Here is a 24563-nt window from a genome sequence, read left to right on the forward strand (position 1 = left end):
TTTATCCACATTCCAGTTTTGACAAAATATAGCCTATGTTACGTCCGAGGTCTCTGTCTAGATACCAGTTAAAGCCCCGTGAAAATCCATTCAGTAGTTCCGGAGATTAGTGAGTTCAAACAGAAAAACAATCTACAGTCTTATTCCAGTATAGATTAGAAGAATTATAGTACGTTTCAATGGAATTGAATTCAATGTTAAACATTTGAATAAATCATTTGGATTTAGATAGCGTTTTTAGAAATTTATTTGAGAAAAATAAAACATTTAGATTTTTGTTTGGCTTTTCGTTGATTTTAAATTTGCTTTCCCAAAATAATTGATATCAAATAAGTCTATCTTCAGTTTAAATCACAAATTTTTTATAATGACCTTTGCTACAATTTTAAAATCAAAACTTATAAAGAGAAATTTTATGGGGACAGGAAAAACTGTTTTCGAATTTTCAGTCCATTTATAGAAACGTGGTAACTTATAAAGTTTTTTATTTGATTTTTTATATTAAATAGTCGTTTCGTTTTCGACTTCTCAATTTACTATTTTTTCCATTCCACTTGCAGCTTTTCAAAGAGACAATCCAGAGCTGCGGAGATTACGAACGAAATACCGACATATCGCGATCCCTTTGAATATAACATTTGGGAGCCATATTATTCGACCACCCGCAGTCTTGGTGGAGGGTAAGTATATTTGCTTATCTTACTAATCTTATCTTACTAATATTATAAATGTGAAAGTTTGTATGTTTGGATGTTTGGGAAACCATCACGCGGAAACGACTGAACGGATTTGCATGAAATTTAGCACACAGATAGCTTATGACCCAGATTGGTTAATAGGCTATTCTTTAAGAGTTGCCACCCGTTAAAAAAGTTTCATTATATTAATACGCGGAAACGACTAAATGGATTTGCATGAAATTTCGCAAGCTGATAGCTTATGACCTACAGTGAGAAACAGGCTAATTTTTTGGAAGAGTTGCCACCTGTTGAAAAGTTTAATTAAATTAATACACGGAAATGACTAAACGGATTTGCATGAAACTTCTCACACAGATAGCTTATGACCTACGTTAGAAAGTAGGCTACTTTTTTTAAGAGTTGCCACCTGTTAGAAATGTTTAATTTAATTAATACGCGGAAATGAATGAACTGATTTGCGTGGAGGTTTTCACACAGATAGCTTATGAGCTAGGTTAAAAAATAGGCTACTTTTTTTAAGTCACCACCTGCTAGAAAAGTTTAATTAAATTAATACGCGGAAGAATGTGAGCGGATTTGCATGAAATTTTGCAAGCAGATAGCTTATGACCTACAGTGGAAAATAGGCGAATTTTTTGGAAGAGTTGCCAAAGAGTTGTTAAAAAAGTTTTAATAAAATTAATACGCGGAAACGACTGAACAGATTTGCATGAAATTTCGCACAGAGATAGCTTATGACCTATGTTGGAAAATAGGCTACTATTTTAAGAGTTATCACGTATTAGGAAAGTTTAATTAAACTAATACGTGTAAATGCCTGAACTGATTTGCATGAAAGTTTGTACACAGATAGCTTATGACCTAGACTGGAAAATAGGCTACTTTTTTAAGAATTTCCACCTGTTTGAAAATGAAAATTTGTTCAAAGATGGTGTATGACCTGGATTGAAAAAATAGGCTACTTCCTTAACCGGTGTTCCGATCAGAACGAAATTTAGTACACTTACTACGGATTTCGGAAGGATGGTCTTAGACTGAAAGTAAGTCCGGTAACTAAAGGCCCATACAAATTGGAATTTTCATATTACATATATATCTCTGGAAGTATTTGTGGGGGAGAACGGAAACTTGGTATAGTGATATGTATGTGAAATCAATATTGGTATTAATCGATTGATGTTTTAATCAGTAAGTTAATTCGATTAAATTCAATCTGATTACAGTTAATCATGATTAATTTTAATCTGACTAAACAGTTAATCGTAACCGCGATTAAAAAAATAATTTTTAATCATTAACTCTTCATTTGATCAAGTAGGTTTGGTGATTCATTAAGTTATGCTGGAATTTCCCTGTGCACAAAAACCAAGTTTATCCGGTATGGCTAAGTCGGGTTTCCTCATCAATCTAAGTAATTTGGTGTGCATATTCATTAAGATATATACCAACAAACGTTTTACAAACTAGGTTTGTAAAAGTTCCCAGTTTATGTATTACTAATAACAATAATTATAATTTTTTTATTTATGTGCTTTTTATAAGCGTAAAACACAAAATAATTACTATAACTGGTGTTTGGTTTCAAACTCGGACAAACTAGACAAATTAATCAGATTTTATTTTTAATTGGATTAACGATTAATGTTTTAAATTAATTAAACGTAATCGCAGCCAGCGATTAACGATTAAAAAAATGTTATCATTAATCGTACAGTTGACTTCGACTAATTAATTTTAATCGTCAAACGCGATTAACATTTGAATCATTAATCAGATTAACAGTTTGCCAACACTGTGTGAAATCATGTTCATATTCACGGAGAAAAATGGACGTTTTTGGAAAAGAGGCGTATCACCTCCCATACTGACTGAAAGTTTCATATTGCATATCTCTTCAAATGTTTGGAGTAAATCACACTCAAGCTTGGTATGGAAATACATATGTATTTATTTATGTGAAACTAATACCATACTCATGGAGAAAAATGAGAATTATTGGAAAAGGTGGTGTGGCAACTCCCATGCAAATTGATTTTTCAATCATATCTCTGGAGGTACAAATTTACTTTTTCTTGCCACATATCCCTGGAAGTGTTTGTGGAAGACAGAATAAATTTCATTAAATGGAAAAGGGAGAGCCGGGTTCCACCTTATAATCTAAAGCTCTTTTTAGGCATTTACTACAGTAATGAGAAGTGGTATTTTATCAAGGCCAGGTTACTAAATTTGAGTTGGAAATATTAGAACTCGCCGTGGCACCTCCAAAAAGGTTTTACGTTCACGCGTCGTATACCTGGAAACCTTTTAAGGTAAACTTAGAGGGAGGAGAGAGGAGATTTTATAATTTCATAGTTCTAAACGGCCTAAATACCTTAACTCGCTTAGAAAATAACGGGCAATAACGAAATGGGCACAGAAATAAAATCTAACATCATTAAATTATTTTTCATATTTGTGTAAAAGCGCGGGGTGAAACCCGCGGATATAAGCTAGTCTATATATAAATAGGCAAGCATGAATTAATTGGGAACAATTTTCTCCTATGTTTCTTAACCGATTCGAACGATTGTTGCTTTGTTGGAAAGGTGTTTCGGAAGAGGAGTGCACAAGCTTTTAACTTTTCCGATAGGTGGCGCAGGGGTCAAGCTATACTAAAAAATCGCATTTGTAGTCCGATTTGCTTCAAACTCAGAATTTACAATCGCTACATAAGTGTAAATACACCTGCCCGATAGCTGGCTCCAAAGTCGAGGTATGGCAAACTCAGTTCCATGCAATATGTTCTCATATATCTATATATAAATAGGCAAGCATGAATTAATTGGGAACAATTTTCTCCTATGTTTCTTAACGGATTCGAGCGATTGTTGCTTTGTTGAAAAGGTGTTTCGGAGGAGGTGTGCACAAACTGTTAACTTTTCCGATAGGTGGCGCAGGGTCGAGCTATACTAAAAAAAGGAAAGATTGGTCCAATTGCTCGAAAAATATAGTCGTAGGTATAGTAGCTTTGTATCTAGACCAACCAAGAAAAATCTGAGAACCCCGGTTCGAATCGCAGCTGGCGCATGTTTTATTTTTGTGTTTTATTCCCCATTGGTTACAACGTATTGCAGAAGCGGACAATTGGTCCAGCCTAGGACATTCAATGTTAAATGTAAATAGAATTTTACATGTTGTTGGACCAAACTTTGGACTACTTACAACCACTTGCAGTCTAGTTTGTGGTGTGCTCCAAGTCTATTCCGAGATCCTACAGGGTAGTTGTACCTATGTGCAGTTGTAAGTTGTTAAATAATGAATATGTACTTTTTTTTTGTTTTTTTTTTGTATTATTCAAGTTATCTTAAGCTTAATTGGTTTCAAAAATAAATTTCCAAATTTTTCCTTGAAGAAAAGAGGTGTTGTTTGTCTAATTCGTGAACTCGATGACCTTGGTTGGACGGTGGCGTGGCTCGCGTCTGTTTGTATGGCGCATGCGGTGCATCTTCCATCGGAATCGCCATCGCTCTCGGTTGTTTTGGATCGTCTCAACCGCAGATTTTTTTGAATGGATCAGCTGTGTCTCTGGTGGCCGGCTTCTCATTCTCTTTAGCCGGGCCCACATCGGGTGATGGTTGGGTGACCCTTGGTTCGGCGGTGGTCTCCCGGGCTGAGTTGGTGGTTTTGGCGGCTGTTGTCGCTGCTTCGGCTGTGTGGTCCGATATGGCGAACAGCTGGTCGCGTGGCTTGGGCGCAACGTGGGCGAGCGGTGGATCGTGAAATATTTTAACGCTAAGGACCCGTGGTTTGTTTGGTGGCCATGGCACGGCTTCAAATGGCGGTCGCCGTGGTGAAATGGGCTGTGGTTCGTCCGGTGGGGTTGGTTGTCACCAACGGCGTTTACGGATGGATGTGGCTGTCTCCGTATCACCTGGTGCATGGCAGGATTGCGTGGGTAGTAGCGTTGTTGAAGTGGTCGATAATGCCGGGGTGTGATCTCGCGTTCGTCGGTGGTGCTTGGCCCGGTAATTTAGGAAATTCGCACTTTGTGGATTTCCAAGAAATCGGCCAGTCTTTTGTTTTGCTTCTCTTTCAGGTGCGTCCTTTCGGTTAAGCTGCACAGAACGGCCGTAGGATCGGCTCTCGGCGGTGGGGTGGGAGCTAGTGGCTGGTTGTCTAGTGACACGACAATGCCTCGTTGCGGCAAAAAGTCCATTCCTAATATCATTCTTTCGGCCAGATCGGGTATGATGGCAACCAGTGTGCTTGTTGCTCGGCCGTTCTATTCAATTTTGACGTTTGGTCTGCTAGTTGCACGTTTTGTTTGTCGGGTTGTAGCTGAATATTGCGCTGCTCCAGATGCTTGCGTAGGTATTCATTGATGTATGTTAACGGGGCTCCAGTATCGATTAGGGATCGGACATCCATGCCACGCATAGAAGCGGCCATCGGGACCTTTCCAGCCTGGTCGAGACGTGGTTGGTTGATCGGCGGATGATTTGAGGGTGGCTGTTTTCTCCTTGCGACACAGGCAATCCTTGAAGAGGGTACCATCTCTTCCGCATCGAGAGCAGAATAGGGCCTCTACACTGAAAGCGGTGGTGTCCGCGCTTTTTGCATCTCCAGCAGCTCATATTCGACCGTGAGCCCCATCAACTCGTCGAAAGTCTGGAATTCGCTCCGCTTTATGAATAGTCGGTACTCCACTTGCAAGCCTTCGTAGATGCGCTCCAAGTGGTCTTCGTTTCACATCGTTGGGTGTTGTCGGATTAGCGTTTGGAGGGCGAGGATGTAGTCCTTGACCTTTTCTCGGTTTTTCTGTTTCCGCTGGCGAATGGCGTCTTCCAACTGACTTACGTGTCGACGCGGAAGAAAGAATGGTTCGACTTCGGTGCGGAATACGACCCAGATGATTATGTCTTCGGACGCGGAACCATTGGGGTGCTTTGCCGCGGGGTATTTCGGATAGGGTTGGGGGGGAGTTAGTCTGGCGTGATTTGGTAGCATTCCGCCAGCTCCTCAATCCTCTCCAAGAAGTCGTGCAGAGTGTCGCCGCCGGAGTAGTGTACATCCCAACGGCGTACTGTGCTCATTACTTCGGCATTGCTCATGTAGTCTCGTTTCTGGACGGTTAGTCTTGCACCACCACCCCCGCTCCCCCCCCTCCCCCCTCCCGGCGTGCAAGAGGGATTCGCCAAGGCTAATTGTAGGAGTTAGTTTGTGTGGTGATTTCGCCATGCTAGCTTCTTCGGCAGCGATCTCCATCTCTAGTTTTTTGAGAAGGTTTTCGGTCGATTTGCGGTTTCTTTTTGCCCTGACGAGGTTGCTCAGGGTGCTGTGTAGGTCAGCGACAGTGCTCCCTTCAATGGGTATATGATGCCCCACCATTCGTCCACCAATCTCTCTTTCTTCAAGAGATGTACCCAGCCAAGGGAGTCAATGTTTAGTGTGGTGGTCAGATTTTCGCTCATCCGTGTGTCGTTTACTAGTTATGGTGTGTTCGATGAGCCTGCTTCCGCAGTGTTGGTGCTTGTTGAGGTTCTTGCACATACGCTTGCAGAGCTGAGTCCCTGCTCGGGCGCCATTTATGAGGTAGGTTTTGTCGATGGCTGAGGTATGCTCAGCTGCTCCAGAGTCCAGCGAAGGTCCCACTAACCCCCATCAAATAAAACACACACACACGCGGCTATCTAGAATACCGGAAACTTGTCCTGGAGGGGAGAGTCGGAGATTGTTCGGCGGGTATTTTTACGGCGACGGGAGCGCTACTGGTAACAGCAAGATTGGCAGTGGTACGCGTCAGTCGTAGCGAAGAGCGTGGCAATGAGAGCAATAGCGGTGGTTGTGACGGCGACTGCGATGACTGTGACGGCAGCCTCAGCGGCGACGTTGGCAGTGGCCCATATAATGATGAGAGCGGCAGCGAACCCCCGCAGTGGTGTTGTATGCGGTCTTGTTTTTGGCGAGGAGCAAATGCGGCCCTTTTTAACTACGACGGTGACAGCGGTCCTGGACGGCGATGGTTGTAACGGCGGCCTGGGCGACAATAATTGCAGTGGCCCCAGTGGCGATGACAGTAGGAGCGGGCCCTGATGGTGGTGACGGTGACAGCGGTCATGGTTGGCGATAGTCAGACTTCGCAGTCTTCGGTGATGATAGCTTCGGCCTGGGGCGGCAGTAGTGGTGGCGGCCCCGGTGATAAGAGCGGCGGTCCGGGCCCTATTGGTGGCGGAGACGGTAGCGGCGGCCCGGAATGGCAGCGAGAGTACGATTAGCGGTCCTCGGTAATATTTGCGGGCGGTTTCGGTAGCGATCTCGGCCTTAGGGCGGTAGCGGTGTTGGCGGTCCAGATTGGTGACCTAAGGACAAACTGATCATTAGTGCGGTCCCCCAGGGCATCGAAAGGTTTCCCAGTCTCCCCCGTATGTATTCGTGGTAGCTAGGCGCTGCAGGGGGTGGTTCGCCCCCTTCAACGCCCGCTAGCCACGCGGTTTCGTAAGCAGGCAAGGGTGCTCGGATTTGGGCAAGCCCAAACGGGTCACGCCCCCTGTCTGCTTGAGACCGTGTCCAAAAATGCCAAATGTCTAGCCCATAATGGTTTCGGAGTGTTGCATGACATACTAGCGATTTTGTGCATTGCTGGTCGTTAGGCAATGCGCTAGCCATTAGTAATCGTCACTTGTGCAACAGGTAATCGCTAGCGAAAGGACAAACCACGCGCACCGCTCGGTACGCTTCAATGACATTGCCATGTTAAATTCGTTAGGCAAAAGAATTGGTATCGCTAATATCAGGTGACCAGTACTCACTACTGACGGGTGATCGAAATTGTTAGTGGTACCCAGACGTGTACTAGTCACAAAATTAACCAGTAATGCATAAAATCGCTAGTATGTGATACTTTCAATATGAGCGTCGCATAACCTGTCGCTAGTTAATTGCCTAACAATCGGTGATGCATGGAATCACCAGCACCAGTCACCAGAAAAACTGCAGCAGAAATACAGGGTTATTGAACTTGCTAAATGCATACATGTATATACATACATATGTACACATTTATAACCCTGTAAAAAATTTTGAGACAAATCTCTAAAGAGAGTATTCCGAGACTACTCTTAATCGGGTACAATTGGGCATTAATTAGTCGCAACTAGTCTCATACGGGTATTATTGGAGATCAATTAGTCTAGACTCATCCCTTACGGGTAAAATTGGAGATCACTTAGTGCCCAACTCATCTCTAACGGGTACTATTCAAGATTTAATGATATATACGCACTTACTCAATGAAATTTTATGTACGGCGTTGACACAGAGCGAGAGTATTCGCTTAACAAAACTGTTAACCTCGGTTCGAATCGCAGCTGGCGCAAATTTTTATTTTTATTTTTAAAATTGAGTAGTCGCGTTTTAGACCCGTTCGGGTATAAAGGTGAACAATTAGTCTCTTCATAGGACATGATCAAACAAAAGCGAACAGTTCATTCCATATAAAGAGATCAAAAGTGGTATTAGTCGCAAGTTCATTTGCGATTGCTCTCGGAGTCATCTCAGATTAGTCGCATTTTTTGCAGGGAAACGAAAGACAAAGCGTCGCTTCACACTCATGTGCAGTATGTGGTTGACACAACAAATTAAACATATGTATGTTTGTAAATTGGAACATACACACATATGAATTTATGTATGTATCGTCACTACCCTGCAAACCATTTTTTCAGAGTATTCTGAATCGTAAAGAATTTTGAAAGTATTCGGAAATATCCCATCCGATTTTTTGCCGAATTTTCTAAAATGAAATCAATTACGCACACTTACATTCTTTTACGAAATTTCGGAAGAAAATCGGTAAAGAAATGAAAATAATGCTACTATGTGAAGAATTTCTTGCAGACTTTTTTCAGAATTTTCTTTATTTTTCGTACAGAAATTTCTTTACGAGTTCGTGTCAACCACTTCATATAATTTTCTTTGAAGATTCGGAAAAAAATCATTACAGAAATCAGATACTCCTAAAGATTTCGTTAAGATTTCGGGAACTTTGGTTTGCAGGGTAGACACGAATAAAGGCGCGTTAGTGTTACGACGGCGAAAAAAGACGCATAAAAAAAATTTTACGAAAAAAAGGCGCTTAAGAAAAACTTAGTTGACGGCGAAGAAAGACGCGTAATCATAGATTTATGCAGCATTATTCCCCCAAAACTATTTACGGAATGTACATACTATTACACCCGCAAACATAGTTGACCGCGAAAATAAGTTTACGCGTCCTTCTTCGCCGTCTAATATTTTAACGCGTCTTTCTTCGCCGTCAACTATGTTAAGAGGCTTTCTTCGCTGAAGTTTTTATTGTGCGCATTTTTTCGCGGTCAACTTTTGAGGTCGCGCCTTTATTCGTGTCTAGTGACCGTATGTCCTTGGATAATTTCCAAAAAAAGTCTCCATGGCAAGTATTAATTATATATTTTTTTAAGATTGTTAAATTTACCTCTGAAACCGTTTACCGACGTAAAAATTTGTGCAGAATACGAAAGATACATTTATTCTTTACTTTTGCATTTTTGTAAAATATTTTCCAGAATGTCACTTTTTAAAAAAATGCTAAAGGCTTAATCCTAAGTTTAGGAACTGTTAGAAAAAATTATACTAACCGATAAGCATTGTACTGAGTTTTAACATTAAATGCATGCTTTTTAAACATTTGCATATTACTTTGAATCCAATTTATTACATAAACTAATTTTGAAGTTTTTTCGACCTTCTTCATGACATTTTTCGTGGTTTCATGTCATGATATTTTTTAGAAAGCAACCTTTTCTGTTTAATATTTCTTCGGCAACAATTTCCCATATATGCCATTTGAACACTTTTGGAGAAATAAGCTTTTTAAATAAAAAAATCCTTTTTCACCTAGAAGTGACATTCTGGAAATATTTCACATTTTTCGGGTTTTTTCCAATAGTCTTATTTCACGAAAACAAATAAACAAGAAAATAAAAAAGTTACATTTAGGAAAATTCGGAGGGCCAATATTATAATAAAAAGCCACGCTTATGTTGATACAATTTTTCAGGCGAAAATAGAATAAAACAATAAAGGTTAAGGTGCTCATTTACAAACAGTTACGCCTTTTTTCATTGTTTCTTAGCTTAAACTTTGTTTTCGTGTTAATTACGAATAACCAGCGGGGACAAATATTTGTATATGAAGTAGGTCAAATATATCAAAGAAATACCGTTCGCGAACGAAAACAAAACGGCTTACACTAAAAAAAAAAACAGATTTGTAAGTGGCTTGTTATTTGGTTCGTATAATGCTGTTTTGGATACTTCGTTTTTACCACCAAAAAAAATTTAATAAGTAAGAAAGTCTAAGTTCGGGCGGAGCCGAACATTAAATACCCGGCGCAAGTATTAAATACATTAGTCTGTTCCAATAGCAGTCCGGTTTACAGGATTTAGTCAGAACTTACAGGAAGTCGTTCCTATTGACATAAAACCTGTAAGTGGGAACACATTTGAGAGAGTAACTGAGCAACTGTTCCTAGTCAGAAGTTACAGGATTTAGTCCGGAGATTTTTTTCCTGTAAGTTCCTAAAAATTGTCAAACGATCAGCTGATTTACATGTGCAGACAAAAATAGAAAGCGGTGAAAGCAAAGAACCTTATATTTGTTATAAAATGGAAGTAAACAACGAAATATTTAAATATGTATAGATTTTATTAATTATTTAGTGATATTTCAGCCAAATCAGTGAAGTGCCAATGACATGTAAACAAACCGTCTGACGTTTTTACAGAAAATAGTGCTTTTTGCGTTCCTATGCACTTCTGCATCTGTTCTCCTTTTACTCTCATTTGAGAGCGTAAAATTGTAGTTTGACAGTTCCACAGGTTTTAGTCCGAAGTTCAAAGGAACAGAACATATATGTTTTCCACCTTTCCGAAAGCTACCGCTACATGGTAAGCCGGGTGTATCAATTTCCGAAATTTACTGTTATATGAAAAGCGGTCGTAATTTTAGTCCGATTTCAATAATTTTCAACGTTTTTCTTCTATGTGGCAAGCACAATAACCACACCAAGTTTGGTACAAATTGGTAGAACGGTTACCGAGATACATATATGTGATCATAAGTGGGCGGTGCCACGCCCATTTTCCAAAACTTTATCATAACCGTATTTCTTGGTAAAGAAATATTGGAAGCACCAATTTTGAATAACTTAGCTTTAATATTTACTGATTTATCGAAGATTTCGTATTTCTCTAAATTACCGTTATATGGGATGTCGGCGTGGTTATTCTCCGATTTTCAAAATATTCGGCCATTTCGTATGTTATATCAAGGCCAACAACTGTGCCGAATTTGGATTACCAAGATATACACATGTAACCATAAGTGGGCGGGGCTACGCCCATTTTCCAAAAATTTTTAATATTCTTATTTTTTGTCTAAGACTTATTGTAAATATAAATTTTGAGTGAATAATCTTCAGTAGTTACTAAAATATCGCCGTTTTCGTATTTCTGAAAATTACCGTTATATGGGAGGTAGGCGTGGTTATTGTCCGATTTTGCCCATTTTCAATACCATCCGTCCTACACCCTAAAGAAGTACACGTGCCAAGTTTCGTTAGGATATCTTAATTTTTACTCGAGTTATCGTGTGCACGGACGGACAGACGGACGGACGGACGGACAGACAGTCACCGCTTAATCGATTTCTCTTTTCATTCTGATCATTTATGTATACATTTGTCTATATCTATCTCGATTCGTTTTGCCTGTTACAAACAACCGTTATGTGAACAAAGTTATAATACCCTTGTGCACAAGTGCGCTCGGGTATAAAAAGGGGGGGAACAAAAAAATAGCACTTCGTTTGGAAATGACCCACTTACATATCAACCGCTTTTCCCCTGCCGAATGAACTGTAAGTGCAACTATGTGATTCGATTTTGCTGTTCTCAAGCTTAATTCTAAACTAGCGGCGCATAAGTTCGGTAGCTGCGCACACACGACTTGTATGCGAAAGCCGAGTAGCTCCCGGAGATTCCTGTGTGCACCACTGTATTAAACTAATGATTTTTTCTTAAGTAGTTTTGCTCAGTGTCAATTTATACATATGCATGTAAGTAGTAGCGGCGCATTCGGTGAACTAAATGCATTCATCCATACATATTTATGTACAACTGTAAGTAATATTGTACGCGTCTTCCCAGGAGGTTAAGTGCGGGTGACAAGCGCATGTAGCATACTGTGTACATACCTGCAATTAAAATGGGGAAAAATTTTACAATTTCGGCATCTGACTTGAACAAACTCTAAAATACACACAAATTGTGGTTTCCAATACAAGTACAAAGTGATTAGATAGCTGCATCCTTCAACTTGTCAACTCGCGGGAAATTCCGCGATTTGCAGGGAATTTCGGTTTAAGTGGCAATCGACGAATGGGCACTTTTTCGGAGAACTGGGTATGTCATTTTTATTTCCTAAAGTAACCAAATTAGACGAATATGTTAATTTTTAACCATTTGACCCTTTTTGGAGCGACATTTTTTCAATTTGAATCCTAATATCTGCACAACAAGAGTTTTCCCAGATATAAGCTATATAACAGATGAAAGCTAAGGTTTGTGGCTAGACTTGTGGACACCTAGAATAAAATCGACTAACCAGTTCTTGAGAAAATGCCCGAAATCTCTATTTTCAGTAGCCCGATTTTTATTTTTCAGGCGATTTTATTATTATTTTATTTTTATTTTATGGCATATTTATCAATCAATACTATATATAAAATAAAAGCCCAAAAAAAACGTGAGAGCAAAACAGCCGATGTACTGGGGCGATTTCTATGATTCACGTTTTAAAATGACATATTTCTATCACAGTAGGACAGAGTGGTATTTTTAAAATGAAATTTTAATAACAAGCATGTTTAATTAAAGTATTAAGTTGATCAACAATACCACGCATTGCTAGACCGTTTGCCTTTCACGCGTTTGTGTTTAGAGAGCATCAACAAACCACATACATACATATTTCTCTCTATTATCTCATAAACGAAAGCAGTGATCGGACTTCTACCACATTGTGGTAGATCTGCCACTTTTTTGAGCATCTACCATATCTACCACACAAGGTCTGAAATCTACCACATATTCGCGTTTTTGAGTAGTTTTAGTTAATTCTAAGAGCAAAAATTGTCCAACAGTAAACACTAACAACAGGCAAAATGTGAGGATAAAATAAAGTGTAAAATAGTAAATTTCCCCAATATTCAATTTTTCGACAGGAAACGTGGTTTTATTGTGTTAAATTGCAAAATATATGATTTATAAAAAGAATTAATAGCGAAAATGGTAAAAACAGTGATTTTTGTGAAAGTATTAGCAAATTTCAGTGCATCTAAAGTTTCTAAAGCGTTCTTTACTTTTACTTGAGAATTTTCAAAATCGGCAAATCCCAAGTAGCGGTTTTTGGAACGTGCCACATTTGTTCGCTACATCGTGATGTGATAAAAAGGAAAGCTGGCAGCACTCCGCAAGGTTGCAGAAATCTTTCGCAATATGTTCGAAAAATATCTTCATATGGAAGGAACTGCTTTTGCCAAAACTCAACCCAATTTTTAGCAACTTCAATCTTGCACTTTATTATACTAAAGTTAATTTTTTTATACCCGAGCACACTTGTGCACAAGGCTATATTAATTTTATTCACATAACGGTTGTTTGTAACAGCCAAAACGAATCGAGATAGATATAGACAAATGTATACATAAATGCTCCGAATGAATAGAGAAATCGATTAAGCCATGTCTGTCTGTCCGTCCGTCTGTCCGTCTGTCCGTCCGTCCGTGTACACGATAACTCGAGCAAAAATTGAGATATCTCAACGAAATTTGGTACGTAGGCTTCCGTTAATCGAAGGTAGAATAGTATTGAAAATGGGCGAAATCGGACTGTAACCACGCCCACTTCCCACATAACGGTAATTTTCAGAAATAGCCACGTAGCCACGCCCACTGGTTACATGTGTATATCTTGGTAACCGCTGCACCAATTTCTTCCAAACTTGGCACAGTTGTTGGCCTTGGTACACGATAATAAATGGCCGAAATTTTGAAAAATCGGACAATAACCACGCCCACATCCCATATAACGGTAATTTAGACAAATACAAAATCTTCGATAAATCAGGAAATTATAAATGTAATTTATTCAAAATTGATGTTGTTGCAAGCAAATACGTTTATGGTAAAATTTGGGAAAATGGGCGTGGCACCGCCTATTTATGATCACATATATGTATGTCGGTAACCGTTCTACCAATTTGTACCAAACTCGGTAAAGTTATTGTGCTTGCCACATAAAAGCAAAACGTTGAAAATTATTGAAATCGGACTAAAATTACGGCCGCTTTTCATATAACGGTAAATTTCAGAAATGCTTGAAACTGCAATATTTCGAAATTTAAGGACGCTAAATTACTCAAAATTGATACACGCCGGCTTACCATCTAGCGGTAGATTTCGGAAAGGTGAAAAAACATATATTTAATACTTGCGCCGGGTATTTAATGTTCGGCTCCACCCGAACTTAGACTTTCTTACTTGTTTAAGATTCTAATTAAGATGTTTGCAATTTATGTTAAACCTTGCAGAATATTTTTAATTTTTGCACAAAGTTTGATCCAAAACCTGGTAGATCTCAGATCATCATCTGATGCCGCAGTGGGTTCCATTTAAACATATTTGTTGCATTGTTTGACTTTCGCAAAATATGCAGAACAAAGAAAAAATAACGTGTAATTGCACCCAGTGGTGCAGTAGTTTCTAAATAGTTAGGCTAGCAAGCATTCTTCGGACTAAAACCTCAGTTCTAAACTATAATTTTACTCTCTCAAGTGAGAGTAAAAGGAGAGTAGATTCAGAAGTTTACGGGAATGCAAAAAGCACTATTTCCTGTAAAAACGTCAGTATGTTTGTTTACATGTCATTGGTACAACACTGATTTGGCTGAAATATCAATAAATAATTATTAAAATCTATAAATATTCAAATATTTCGTTGCTGACTTCCTTTTCTTTTACAAATATAAGGTTCTTTGCTTTCATCGCTTTCTGTTTTTGTTTGCACTAGAGCTGTAAAACTATCGATAGTACTATCGAATGGTTCTCCTTTTTTGCACTATCGAATGGTCGTTGTCCACTATCGATAGTTTTTGTTTGAGGAAATATACATATTGTTTAAGTATATTATATCTACTACTGAATTTTTTTATTTTTGAAAATGGGAATTTGGCAACATTAATTTGCTTGCACATCACTGTTTTTTACCTATTTCCGGGTTTTACACGGTTCAAGTATTGAATTCAATTCTGCTTGCTAGTGGAAGAGAGGGGTTGAGAAGAAAAGGGAAGAGTTAAAGTTTCTTGCTTCATTTTCATTGTTTCCCATTTAATGAACCAAAAGCTTGAATTCAACCAAATTGAAGCGTGTAAACGCAAATAGAAAACACAAAAAATAATGAACCAGAATTTCTTTAAGTAGTTGAATCATGTAAATCGGGTGTAATTAAATTTTAAAACAAGTAATTTTTAAGCAAGAAACAAATCCGACTTCAATTCTCGTATAAAAATTTAGGAGTACCGTTAATTTGTTCATGATCCAATGATCGGATCTAAAGATTAGTGTGGGACCACCTGTAAGACACTACCTTTCCGATGAAAAAAGAACTACCTATGTAAATCGGTTGACGTGGTCCAAAGTTATCCGGTAACACACCTAAAAAAAAACATATTCCGACGAATTGATAACCTTCTCCTTTTTTTTTGAAGTCGGTTAAAAACTAGTTTGAATATCTTTTTGGAACCTTACTATGGTGTTAATGCTTCTGCTTCGATGGAAGAAACTGTTGATATAAGCCAGTTATTGTCAAATTTTGGGGATGCTTGTATGTATGTACGGTTCGGCTATTTGTACAATGATTTGGGTTCTTTTAGCATACGCTTGAAATATGGACTTTTCCGTAAATTTTGGAGTGAGTTCTATGCAAAAATACTGTCTCGTAGCCGAAGTTGACTGATGAAAGTTTTTTGTAATACATACAGTATTCTTTACGTTTACAAGCGATTTGTTATTCTACGATTGGGAATTTTACGTTTTTATATTATCGGATTAAAATCATTTAAAAATCGAAGAGAAAGGACAAAGTTACTGAAAATCGCTATATAACAATTAGCTAATTCTTCAGAAACTAAACAAAACTAAAAAGTTTATATAAATAGCTTCGTCAACGCATTTCAAAATTATCCGATACTATCGATAGTATCGGTAGTTTCAATGCAAAGTATCGAAAACATCGAATGGGATGACTATCGATAGTTTTACAGCTCTACTGAGCGGTCTCTGACCACATGCGTGTTTCACCCATATACGAACAACGGAAGCGGAGCAACGATTTCCACGCATTCAGTCTCATTCATTGAATCGTTTTTATGAGATCGTCGGCATACTAGTAGGGATGTCAGTGCCAAAAATATATCGAAGTTTTTCTTTACATACATCGATGCATCGATTTGCGTAGGATTTTTCAAATAATAGGGATATTCTCGAAGTCTTGCACGATGCACGGATTGCACGAAATGCAAAACTACTATTCCAAATTTCGAAGAGTACGAGAGCACCCCATTGCAAAGTGGTAGCATGCATGGGTAGCAAGCAGCGAAATTATGTATCAAATACAATAACAAGACACAGCAAAAAAAAGGAGTGTAGCAATTCCAACAACAAGCACAGGGTCGCTTTTATCTTGCTATGCTATTACGCAAATATATGCATGGGTTTCGATGTTGCATATTTTGCAGCGATAGGAAATGTTGTTTCCCATGCATTTTGTTGTTGTGTGTTTTCAAGATATGCAATCCATGCAAACCGTGCTACGTGCAATGGCTTTGCAAGATTTGGAGAATAGCCCTAATGTTTCACAACAATTATGGCAAAATTGTCAAAATTCGGGAACTAAATATCTTTAGTTGTCGAAACTAATCCTTTCTCTCAGTGTATAACAGCAGTGTGTACAAAGAAATTCCGGGTTGTATTTCCCTTATAAGAGTTACCAAATCAAACTTATAAATATCTACTTATAAAATTTTAATATTTAAATAACAAGAACAAAATTATTTGCCTTTAGACTAGTAATACTACACTGAGAAAAGGGATTAGTTTCGACAACAAAAGAAATTTTGACAATATTTGGGAAGTGGTACCAAGGATTGAGAACTATTACCATGGGTTGGTAGTTATAACTAAATATACTAAAGCTTCTAATATTCATCGAGGCTGTACCAAATCGCTAATTTAGTTGAAGGGTTGGTAAATACTAATAAATATTTCTTTAAAGCATATTTCTACAAATTCCATTCAATTTAACGTATGGTTCTTAAAAGGATGTTATTAAGCTCTGCTAATGCAGATAAGCTTTCTTTCAACACATGGTTTAGTTATAGTTACCAAATCTTAGTTGAGGCAACCACGATTTGGTTTGAGAGCGGAACATATTCGTGCACGATTGAGAGAAATAGCCAATCACGGTACCGCTATTTCTCTCTCAGTGAATTTGACAGAATCGTTGTTTGTATGACGTCACACTTGTGCAAGTTGTTTACATTTTCCTTGCAACATTTTTTCTTCTTCTTCCATTCTTGCTCACGTTTAGGCATTTCTCTCTCGCAATTGCACCAGTGTGACGTCACACAAAAGTTATTCTCAAAAATCCTCTCTGATAGGCGGAATCTTGTATTCTATCGTTCTTGATATTCGTGCTTGTGAGCCACCCCTAAAGAATGCTGAGCGCTCTCTGAGCGCATGTATGTTTCACATACGAAGAGCGCCAGCTAAGCAATGCACATAGTCCCACATTTTGAATCGTTTGAATGTAAGATCTATACATAGAAGGTCGCGCAATCCGCGAAATAAAAATTGCCTCTCTCTGCGCATATCGTCTCAGGACGATTTTTTACTTTCACGCCTTCATGCCGAAAAGCCACAAAACTTGATTTTTCACAGCGGCCAATTCTTGCGAAATTTTCATTTCAACTCGCTATATCTCAGACGTTTATGATTCGATTGATTTGAAATTTGTACACAATAAACTAGATTCTATTCTGAAGAAGATGAGTCTAACTGCACTTCTTAATATTTATTTAAAACGAAATGGCGGATATTTTAACATTTTTATAAAAATTAAGGAGGTGATTTTTACAAATGCAAAAGTTGTGTTATGACGCTTAAAATTTTTGTTTTGTTTAAAAGCAGCTTTAAAGACAAATATATACGGATATTTTTGGGAAAGTTTCAGGTTTAGACAGCAAGTAGTTCTAAAGTTATAGCAATATTATGATGACACCCACGAGCGGTCGCTCGCCTCTAGATGACAAATATTTTTAGTGGGCACATGTACAAGTAATTTTGGAAGTAATATTAAGTGAAATATTGAAATTCATAAATTTATCAGTGTAATATAACTTATTAAAGCTCTACATACCTATGTACATATGTATGCACACATAGTCAAAATAATATTCGTTTTTAATTATTCTTTAATTTTTTTTACTGTTCATATTAACAAAAACCATATAAATGAAATTTTCAGACTTTTTGTAAAACTTAAAAAAAAAATTATACAAATTTTCATCAAAATTTTGAATGACAGTTTTTAGAACAAATTTTGTATGTAGAGTTGTAGGTCATTCAGTTAATAAATCGCAAGCATCAAGTCGCTTTAAATTACCTTTAATTTTTTAGAATTTGTTTCTCAAGGGTGTTGTAGTTTTGCATGGAAGAAAACGTTCAACACCATTGAGAAAATAAAATTTCAAAAATCAATGCAATTTTTCTCTAAAAAATGTGAGTCAAAATTTTGAAACATAGATGAAAATTTTTAGAATTTTTTAAGTTTTGCAAAAAGTTTTAAAATTTCATTTATATGGTTTTTGTTAATATGAATAGTATTTTCGTTAAAAATTAACGAAAAATTAAAAACGAATATTATTTTGACTATGTGTGCATACATATGTACGGTTTTTGTTGAAACATCAACAAAATTTTCGTGAAAAACTACCGAATAATCATTATTAAAAACATTGCGAATATTGTGAAACAATCACTGTACGAATAACTATTTTGACTATGTATGGAGTTACGTGCATATTTACTATGTATGTATGTATGTATGTAAGTAGGTCTATTAAGTTTAGTAATAGTTATATAACACTGATAAATTCATGCATTTCAACATTTCACTTAATATTACTTCCAAAATTACTTGTACAAGTGCCCAGTGAAAATATTTGTCATCTAGAGGCGAGCGACCGCTCGTGGGTGTCATCATAATATTGTTATAACTTTAGAACTACTTGTTGTCTAAACCTGAAACTTTCCCAAAAATATTCGTATATATTTGTCTTTAATGCTGCATTAAAACAGAACAAAAATTTTAACCTTCATAACACAACTTTTGCATTTGTAAAAATCACCTCCTTAATTTTTATAAAAATGTTGAAATATCCGTAATTTTGTTTTAAATAAATATTAAGAAGTGCAGTTAGACTCATCTTCTTTAGAATAGTATCTAGTTTATTGTGTACAAATTGCAAATCAATCGATACACAAACGTAATGAACGCAAAAAAGGCTGAAATATTGTTATGCTCCTTCTTAGCAGAACGTCATTTAGCATTTTCGACAACCGACCACATAACCAAATGTCTACAAGAAAAAAATTATTAAAAATCAACGCGATTCTTTAGCAACTTATAATTTGCACATTATTACCCTGGACTTTAATAGGCGATAGCCTATACTCAAAAAAATTCTTAAAAATCTTAATAAAAAGTGGAAAATCTAGCTGATACTTTGCAAATTTTTTTATAATTTTTGCACAAAGTTTGAAATGTAGATTTATATTTGGTTTGTTATATGTGACCTGGTCTACGGAAAGGGGGCTTAGGTGTCAAAAAATCAATTTTCACTTTTTGATTGATTCGGATGAGATGCTTTTTCACGTGGTGAAAAGCAGAAAATCCTAACTTGCTTAGAAGTACAAAAACGTCACTTCTTCAGTGTTACTTTTTTAAATGTTCCACACTAGCAACTTACACGATGAACTATAATAATATTCCGACCAACAACAACACTTACTGGACGTCCGGCGCGGAGAACAATTAACGAGATAATGAGAAACTGACGAAACGAGTTGCTTACTTTTAACAGCTTTTTCACAGAAAACTAGTTTTCGCACGTAAGCTCCCTTTTCGTAGACCAGGTCACATATAATGAGCTAGGCTTGTATGGAAAATTAATAAACAAAAGAAAAACAGCCACAATCGATCAAAATGTTGATGACTGAATTAGCTGATCACAAGTGTATGTATAAAATGATTTTTATATTAACGATCTCAAACCAGTTTACAATTAATTGTAAATATGCTCTGTCGAAATCACATTTTAATATACCTTACATATGTACATACTTATGTACATTTGTATACAATAAAAGTTTAATAAGAACAATTATTTGTGCATGCATTTGAAAAAGACGTTTTTGGGTAGAAAATGACGTTTTTTTAGACCAAGAGGGACGTTTTCTCATGCCGAAGACCTGGCAACACTGGGCTAGTATGCCGACTATTACATAAAAACGATTCAATGAATGAGACTGAGTGCGTGGAAATCATTGCTCCGCTACCGCTGTTCGTATATAGGTGAAATATGCATGTGGTCAAAGAGGGCTCAGTATGCTATGGCGTGCATGGTTGCCACACCCTAAAATTTTGTTCTACCAAAATCTTTTAAGAAAAGTTACCAAAAGTTACCAAATCTTCACTAACAAAATTTTCACTTCTGCACTGAGAAAAAAATATACTGAATAAAACTTACTGAATATACTTACATACAGCAAGAATCTGTGCACTTCTGTAATAAATTCAATATTTTTATAATTTGTCAATTTTTGATTATTTATCAAGAGCTCTCAGTTCTAGCACAGAAGTTCAAATCTATTTTCTAAATAAATTATCAAGATTGAAAATCCTATTGACAATTATAATATTTTTTTAATTAGAAAATATTTGTCTATCAACTAATTACTGCATGTGCCGATATTCTCATTTTCGTTGTTCGTCTTTTCGACAGCGTAGGAGTATGATGTAATGTGGAACGATTTTCCTTCATCCCTTGCCAAATTTGGTTTGGAGACAAAACCGGTTTCCGCGTTGTGCCATCATCGGTGTAATTTTTCGTTCGGAATGTGCCGCTATTTGAACCTGCGACTCAAGTCGCGGGTGCTTTTAACCGTCCTTTTGACGCCTATAAAATTTCGAGTAAATTGCGAAAATTGCTAATTTTTTGCTATTTTTTCGGTGTACTGTACGTGTCAAACGGACCTCAGATTCGGATTAGGGATGGGTAGTGGGGGGTTGAAATTCGATTTTTTTCCGAATTTCGAAGATTGCCCAGCCATTCGATTATTCGATTCGAAATGGTGGTGGTGCAAATTCGATTTAATTCGAATTTCGCAAAATTTTTTGGAAGCGAAACTTCCTAATCGCATTCGGAGATGTTTGCGTTCAATATTTAACACCAAGTCGTAAAATCTGTATCTTTCGTTCGATTTTCAAAAAGGGGGTAGGTATCAAATGAAAGGGCTTGCCCTGTAGATATGTAACATAGTTTTAGATTTGTGCCATATGTAAAAAAATCAAAACCCAATTATTTAATAAGTTAAATAAGTTACTCCAATATGGGTATCAATCGAAATGGTTTGGAATAAACTTTATTTTTTAATTACATTTGGGAGGGTTGCCACCTGTTTGAAAAGTCGAATTTAGTTAAAGAAGTGTTGTGCTTAAAATACTATGCAACAATTAAAATATTTTTGAGGTGCTTGAAGAGAGTGGCCACTTGTTTAAAAAGTTAAACTCAAATTACACTGTGCGACAGCCGAAACCAGCGCGGACTTTATTAACATTTTCTGAATGTATACCCATCCAGCTATCGGCCTAAGTAGTTCTCAAAAAAGTCGAAAAAATAGTTAAAATAAATGTCTGAGCGAAATTAAAGGTTAAGACATATATATTAAAATTTCTTGGGAAATATTTTCGTAGAACATTTTAACCCATTATCTCCCGCCTAAAAGGGTAATTTTGACACTTACTTCAAGAAATCGCGCAAAACGCAAATTTGGCAGATCGTTTGTGGATTGATATATTCTAAAAAATTATTCTCCAGAAAATTTTATTGTGGGTCTTCTCACGCGAAAGCTACCAACGTAAAACCCTCCAAAAATTTAAAATAAAAAAATCAAAAACACTAGTTTTTTACAAAACAATTTTTAAAAGTGAGTTTGGAATAACAGTTCCTTCTAGGCACAGATTTTTTGTTTCGATGCATCAGAGCGAAAAACATTTATATTTTTACTTGAATCCCTAACACAAGTGGAGTGCCACACACAGATATGGAAAATTTAGTTAGAAAGGAGAAAGTTGAAGAGTTGATTTTTTGGAAATAAAGATGAAATTCGATTTTTTCTGGAAAAATTCGATTTTATCCGAATTTTAGCAACACAAAGTTCGATTTCAAAAAATCGCCATTTTGGAGCTAAAATTCGAGTAAAATTCGAATATTGAAGCGTCAAATTTCGAAGCTTTAATCCCGACCCCGCCCATCCCGAAATTCGATTTTTAAGTCCGGAACCCGCCCATCCCGACATTTTTCAGAATTGTACCGCGGGTCCCGTGGGTCCCGATATCTATCTCTAAAGCAGGCTACACACGGACAAAAAATTGAAACGAGCGGTTGAGATTTCAACGTGTGTGGCGAGGTTTCCAAACCGATCGAAGGTTCACAAAAATGTTCATGTCTTTCATATTAATTTTACGTAATAATGAAAGATCTAGCATCTTCCTATAATTTTTTTTCTTTTTCGTCTCAATAAAACATTAAAGGTGCATATTTCAAACATCGTTTTTAAGGAAGATTTTGAGAATTTGCGGGGTTTGCGGTTTTATCGGGAGTGTCGGGAAAGGATTTTGGTCCCGTCCCGCCCGCCATATTTTTCAGATCTTCCCGATACCGCCCATCCCGGCCAATTTTAAATCAGTACCGTGAGTTCCGCGGGTCCCGCTATCCCGCGCCCATCTCTAGTCGAAATACATTCGGTAGGTGCGTGCGGTAAAAAGCACTCGACATTTTTTTTGTGTACCAGAAAATTGCCAGATTGCCGAATTTTTATACCATTTTTACTGAACTACTGTCGCAAACAGTATTTCCAGTATTATAATGTGAGAACGCAAAAATTCGATAGTTGTTTTAGAAGTGTAGCCCGTAGTGCTGCCACCGCAATTCAAGTATTTCCAGTATTCGAATATGAGATGACTCTAATTTTATAGAATTATCAGTAGTGCTGCCACTCTTTCTAGTAATAGATGTTTGGTTGCAAAAGTTACCAAAATGAAATAAAAATTACCAAGTTACCAAACCGTTTAAAAGTTACCAATTTTGGTAGAAAGTTACCAATTGTGGCAACCATGATGGCGTGTCGATCACTGCGCTAGATAGAGAGATGCCCAGACTTGTTTGTCTCAGTTTCAGTTTTGCTGCCGCCGCGAGTTGTTTTGGCATAGTTATTTAAAAATATAAAGTTTGATGCCAACCGGGTTTTCTCAGTGGATATATAATTCATGTTAATTATAATTTGAAAGCTTCTATTTAGCCAAGGAAAAAGCAAAGCAGTATACTTAAACCAACACTTCCAGCAGCAGATAATGCCCTGGGTATTCGCACGACTGTTCCTGCTTTATCGTTTATTTTTAGGAAATTCTTACCACCATATTCATATGTATTATATACACTAGTAACTATTTATGTAAATATGTATGTTTTTTTATGCTTAATATATGCAAATAAAAGAAGAAAGTAAACACAACAACATCAAGTAAATTTTTATTTTTGTCAAATTTAAGCTTTTTTTCCAATAATAAACGATTAGCTGATTCAAGTCTACAGCAAGTTCACAAAATTAATTGAAAACTTGTATCAACCAAAGCATTGTTTATATTTGCTCAACAATGATTTTATTCAACTAATAGCATTGTCCAATCAATGTAGTCGTTTTGTAATTATTAACAAATATACATTTGTCCTTTTGACTTTCGTGAACTAGATATTTATTTCGCCATATCCAACTATGCCACTTGGTCACTATAACCAAATTTTGGTAATTATAACTAAACCCTTTTCTGGGTGTACTCATAGTTCTCAAAAATTCATTTCTGCCAGCCAAAAGTATCAAAATGGGGCATTTGTGAACAAAAAAGTATCAAAGTATCAAATCTTAAAATGTAGAAAAAAAGTATGAAAAATTATACAATTGTATCAAAGCGGCAACGCTGAACTGTCAAATCGGGACAATTCCTGAAATAAATAGTACATCGAACAACTTAATTGGCAGTGCTCGTGGCAACTTAGAGTAAAGAGCCCAATAACCGATTTATGTGGAGCGAAAAAAGTATATCAAAGTCGAAGTTTAGGGCACATGACTACACAAATTAGCTAAATAGCCGCGCCATACGTGTATTACTACAGTTACTGAAAGGATTATAAACTGTGGACTTTTACAAATGATTTTTAGTCTTTGAAATAAATGGTTAATTTTCAAATTAATTAAAAAAGAAGCTTGTATAGTGACAATATAGTGCAATAAAGGCTGACTTCCAAAACGGCAATTGCTTTGCATACGTACAAAGTATAATGTTCCATAACGCCGAACTACAAAATATTGACAATGGCTGCGTTTCTTTATACATTCCGGATAATCCCAT

General features: G+C 37.0%; 1 protein-coding gene across 1 annotated transcript in view; it reads left to right on the forward strand.

The window, feature by feature from the left end:
* Positions 1 to 560: 560 nt before the first annotated feature.
* Positions 561 to 24563, forward strand: part of LOC118745596 (bromodomain-containing protein DDB_G0270170) — a gene marked incomplete at its 5' end in the record, with an annotated part of 156215 nt that continues 132212 nt past the window's right edge. The window contains 1 exon segment of the mRNA XM_036479106.1: positions 561 to 680. Coding sequence (XP_036334999.1) covers positions 561 to 680 — 120 coding nt within the window.

The sequence above is a fragment of the Rhagoletis pomonella genome, unplaced genomic scaffold, assembly GCF_013731165.1.
Source record: "Rhagoletis pomonella isolate Grant_MI unplaced genomic scaffold, Rhpom_1.0 Rhpom_scaffold_00009, whole genome shotgun sequence".
In the NCBI taxonomy this organism is placed as follows: domain Eukaryota; kingdom Metazoa; phylum Arthropoda; class Insecta; order Diptera; family Tephritidae; genus Rhagoletis; species Rhagoletis pomonella.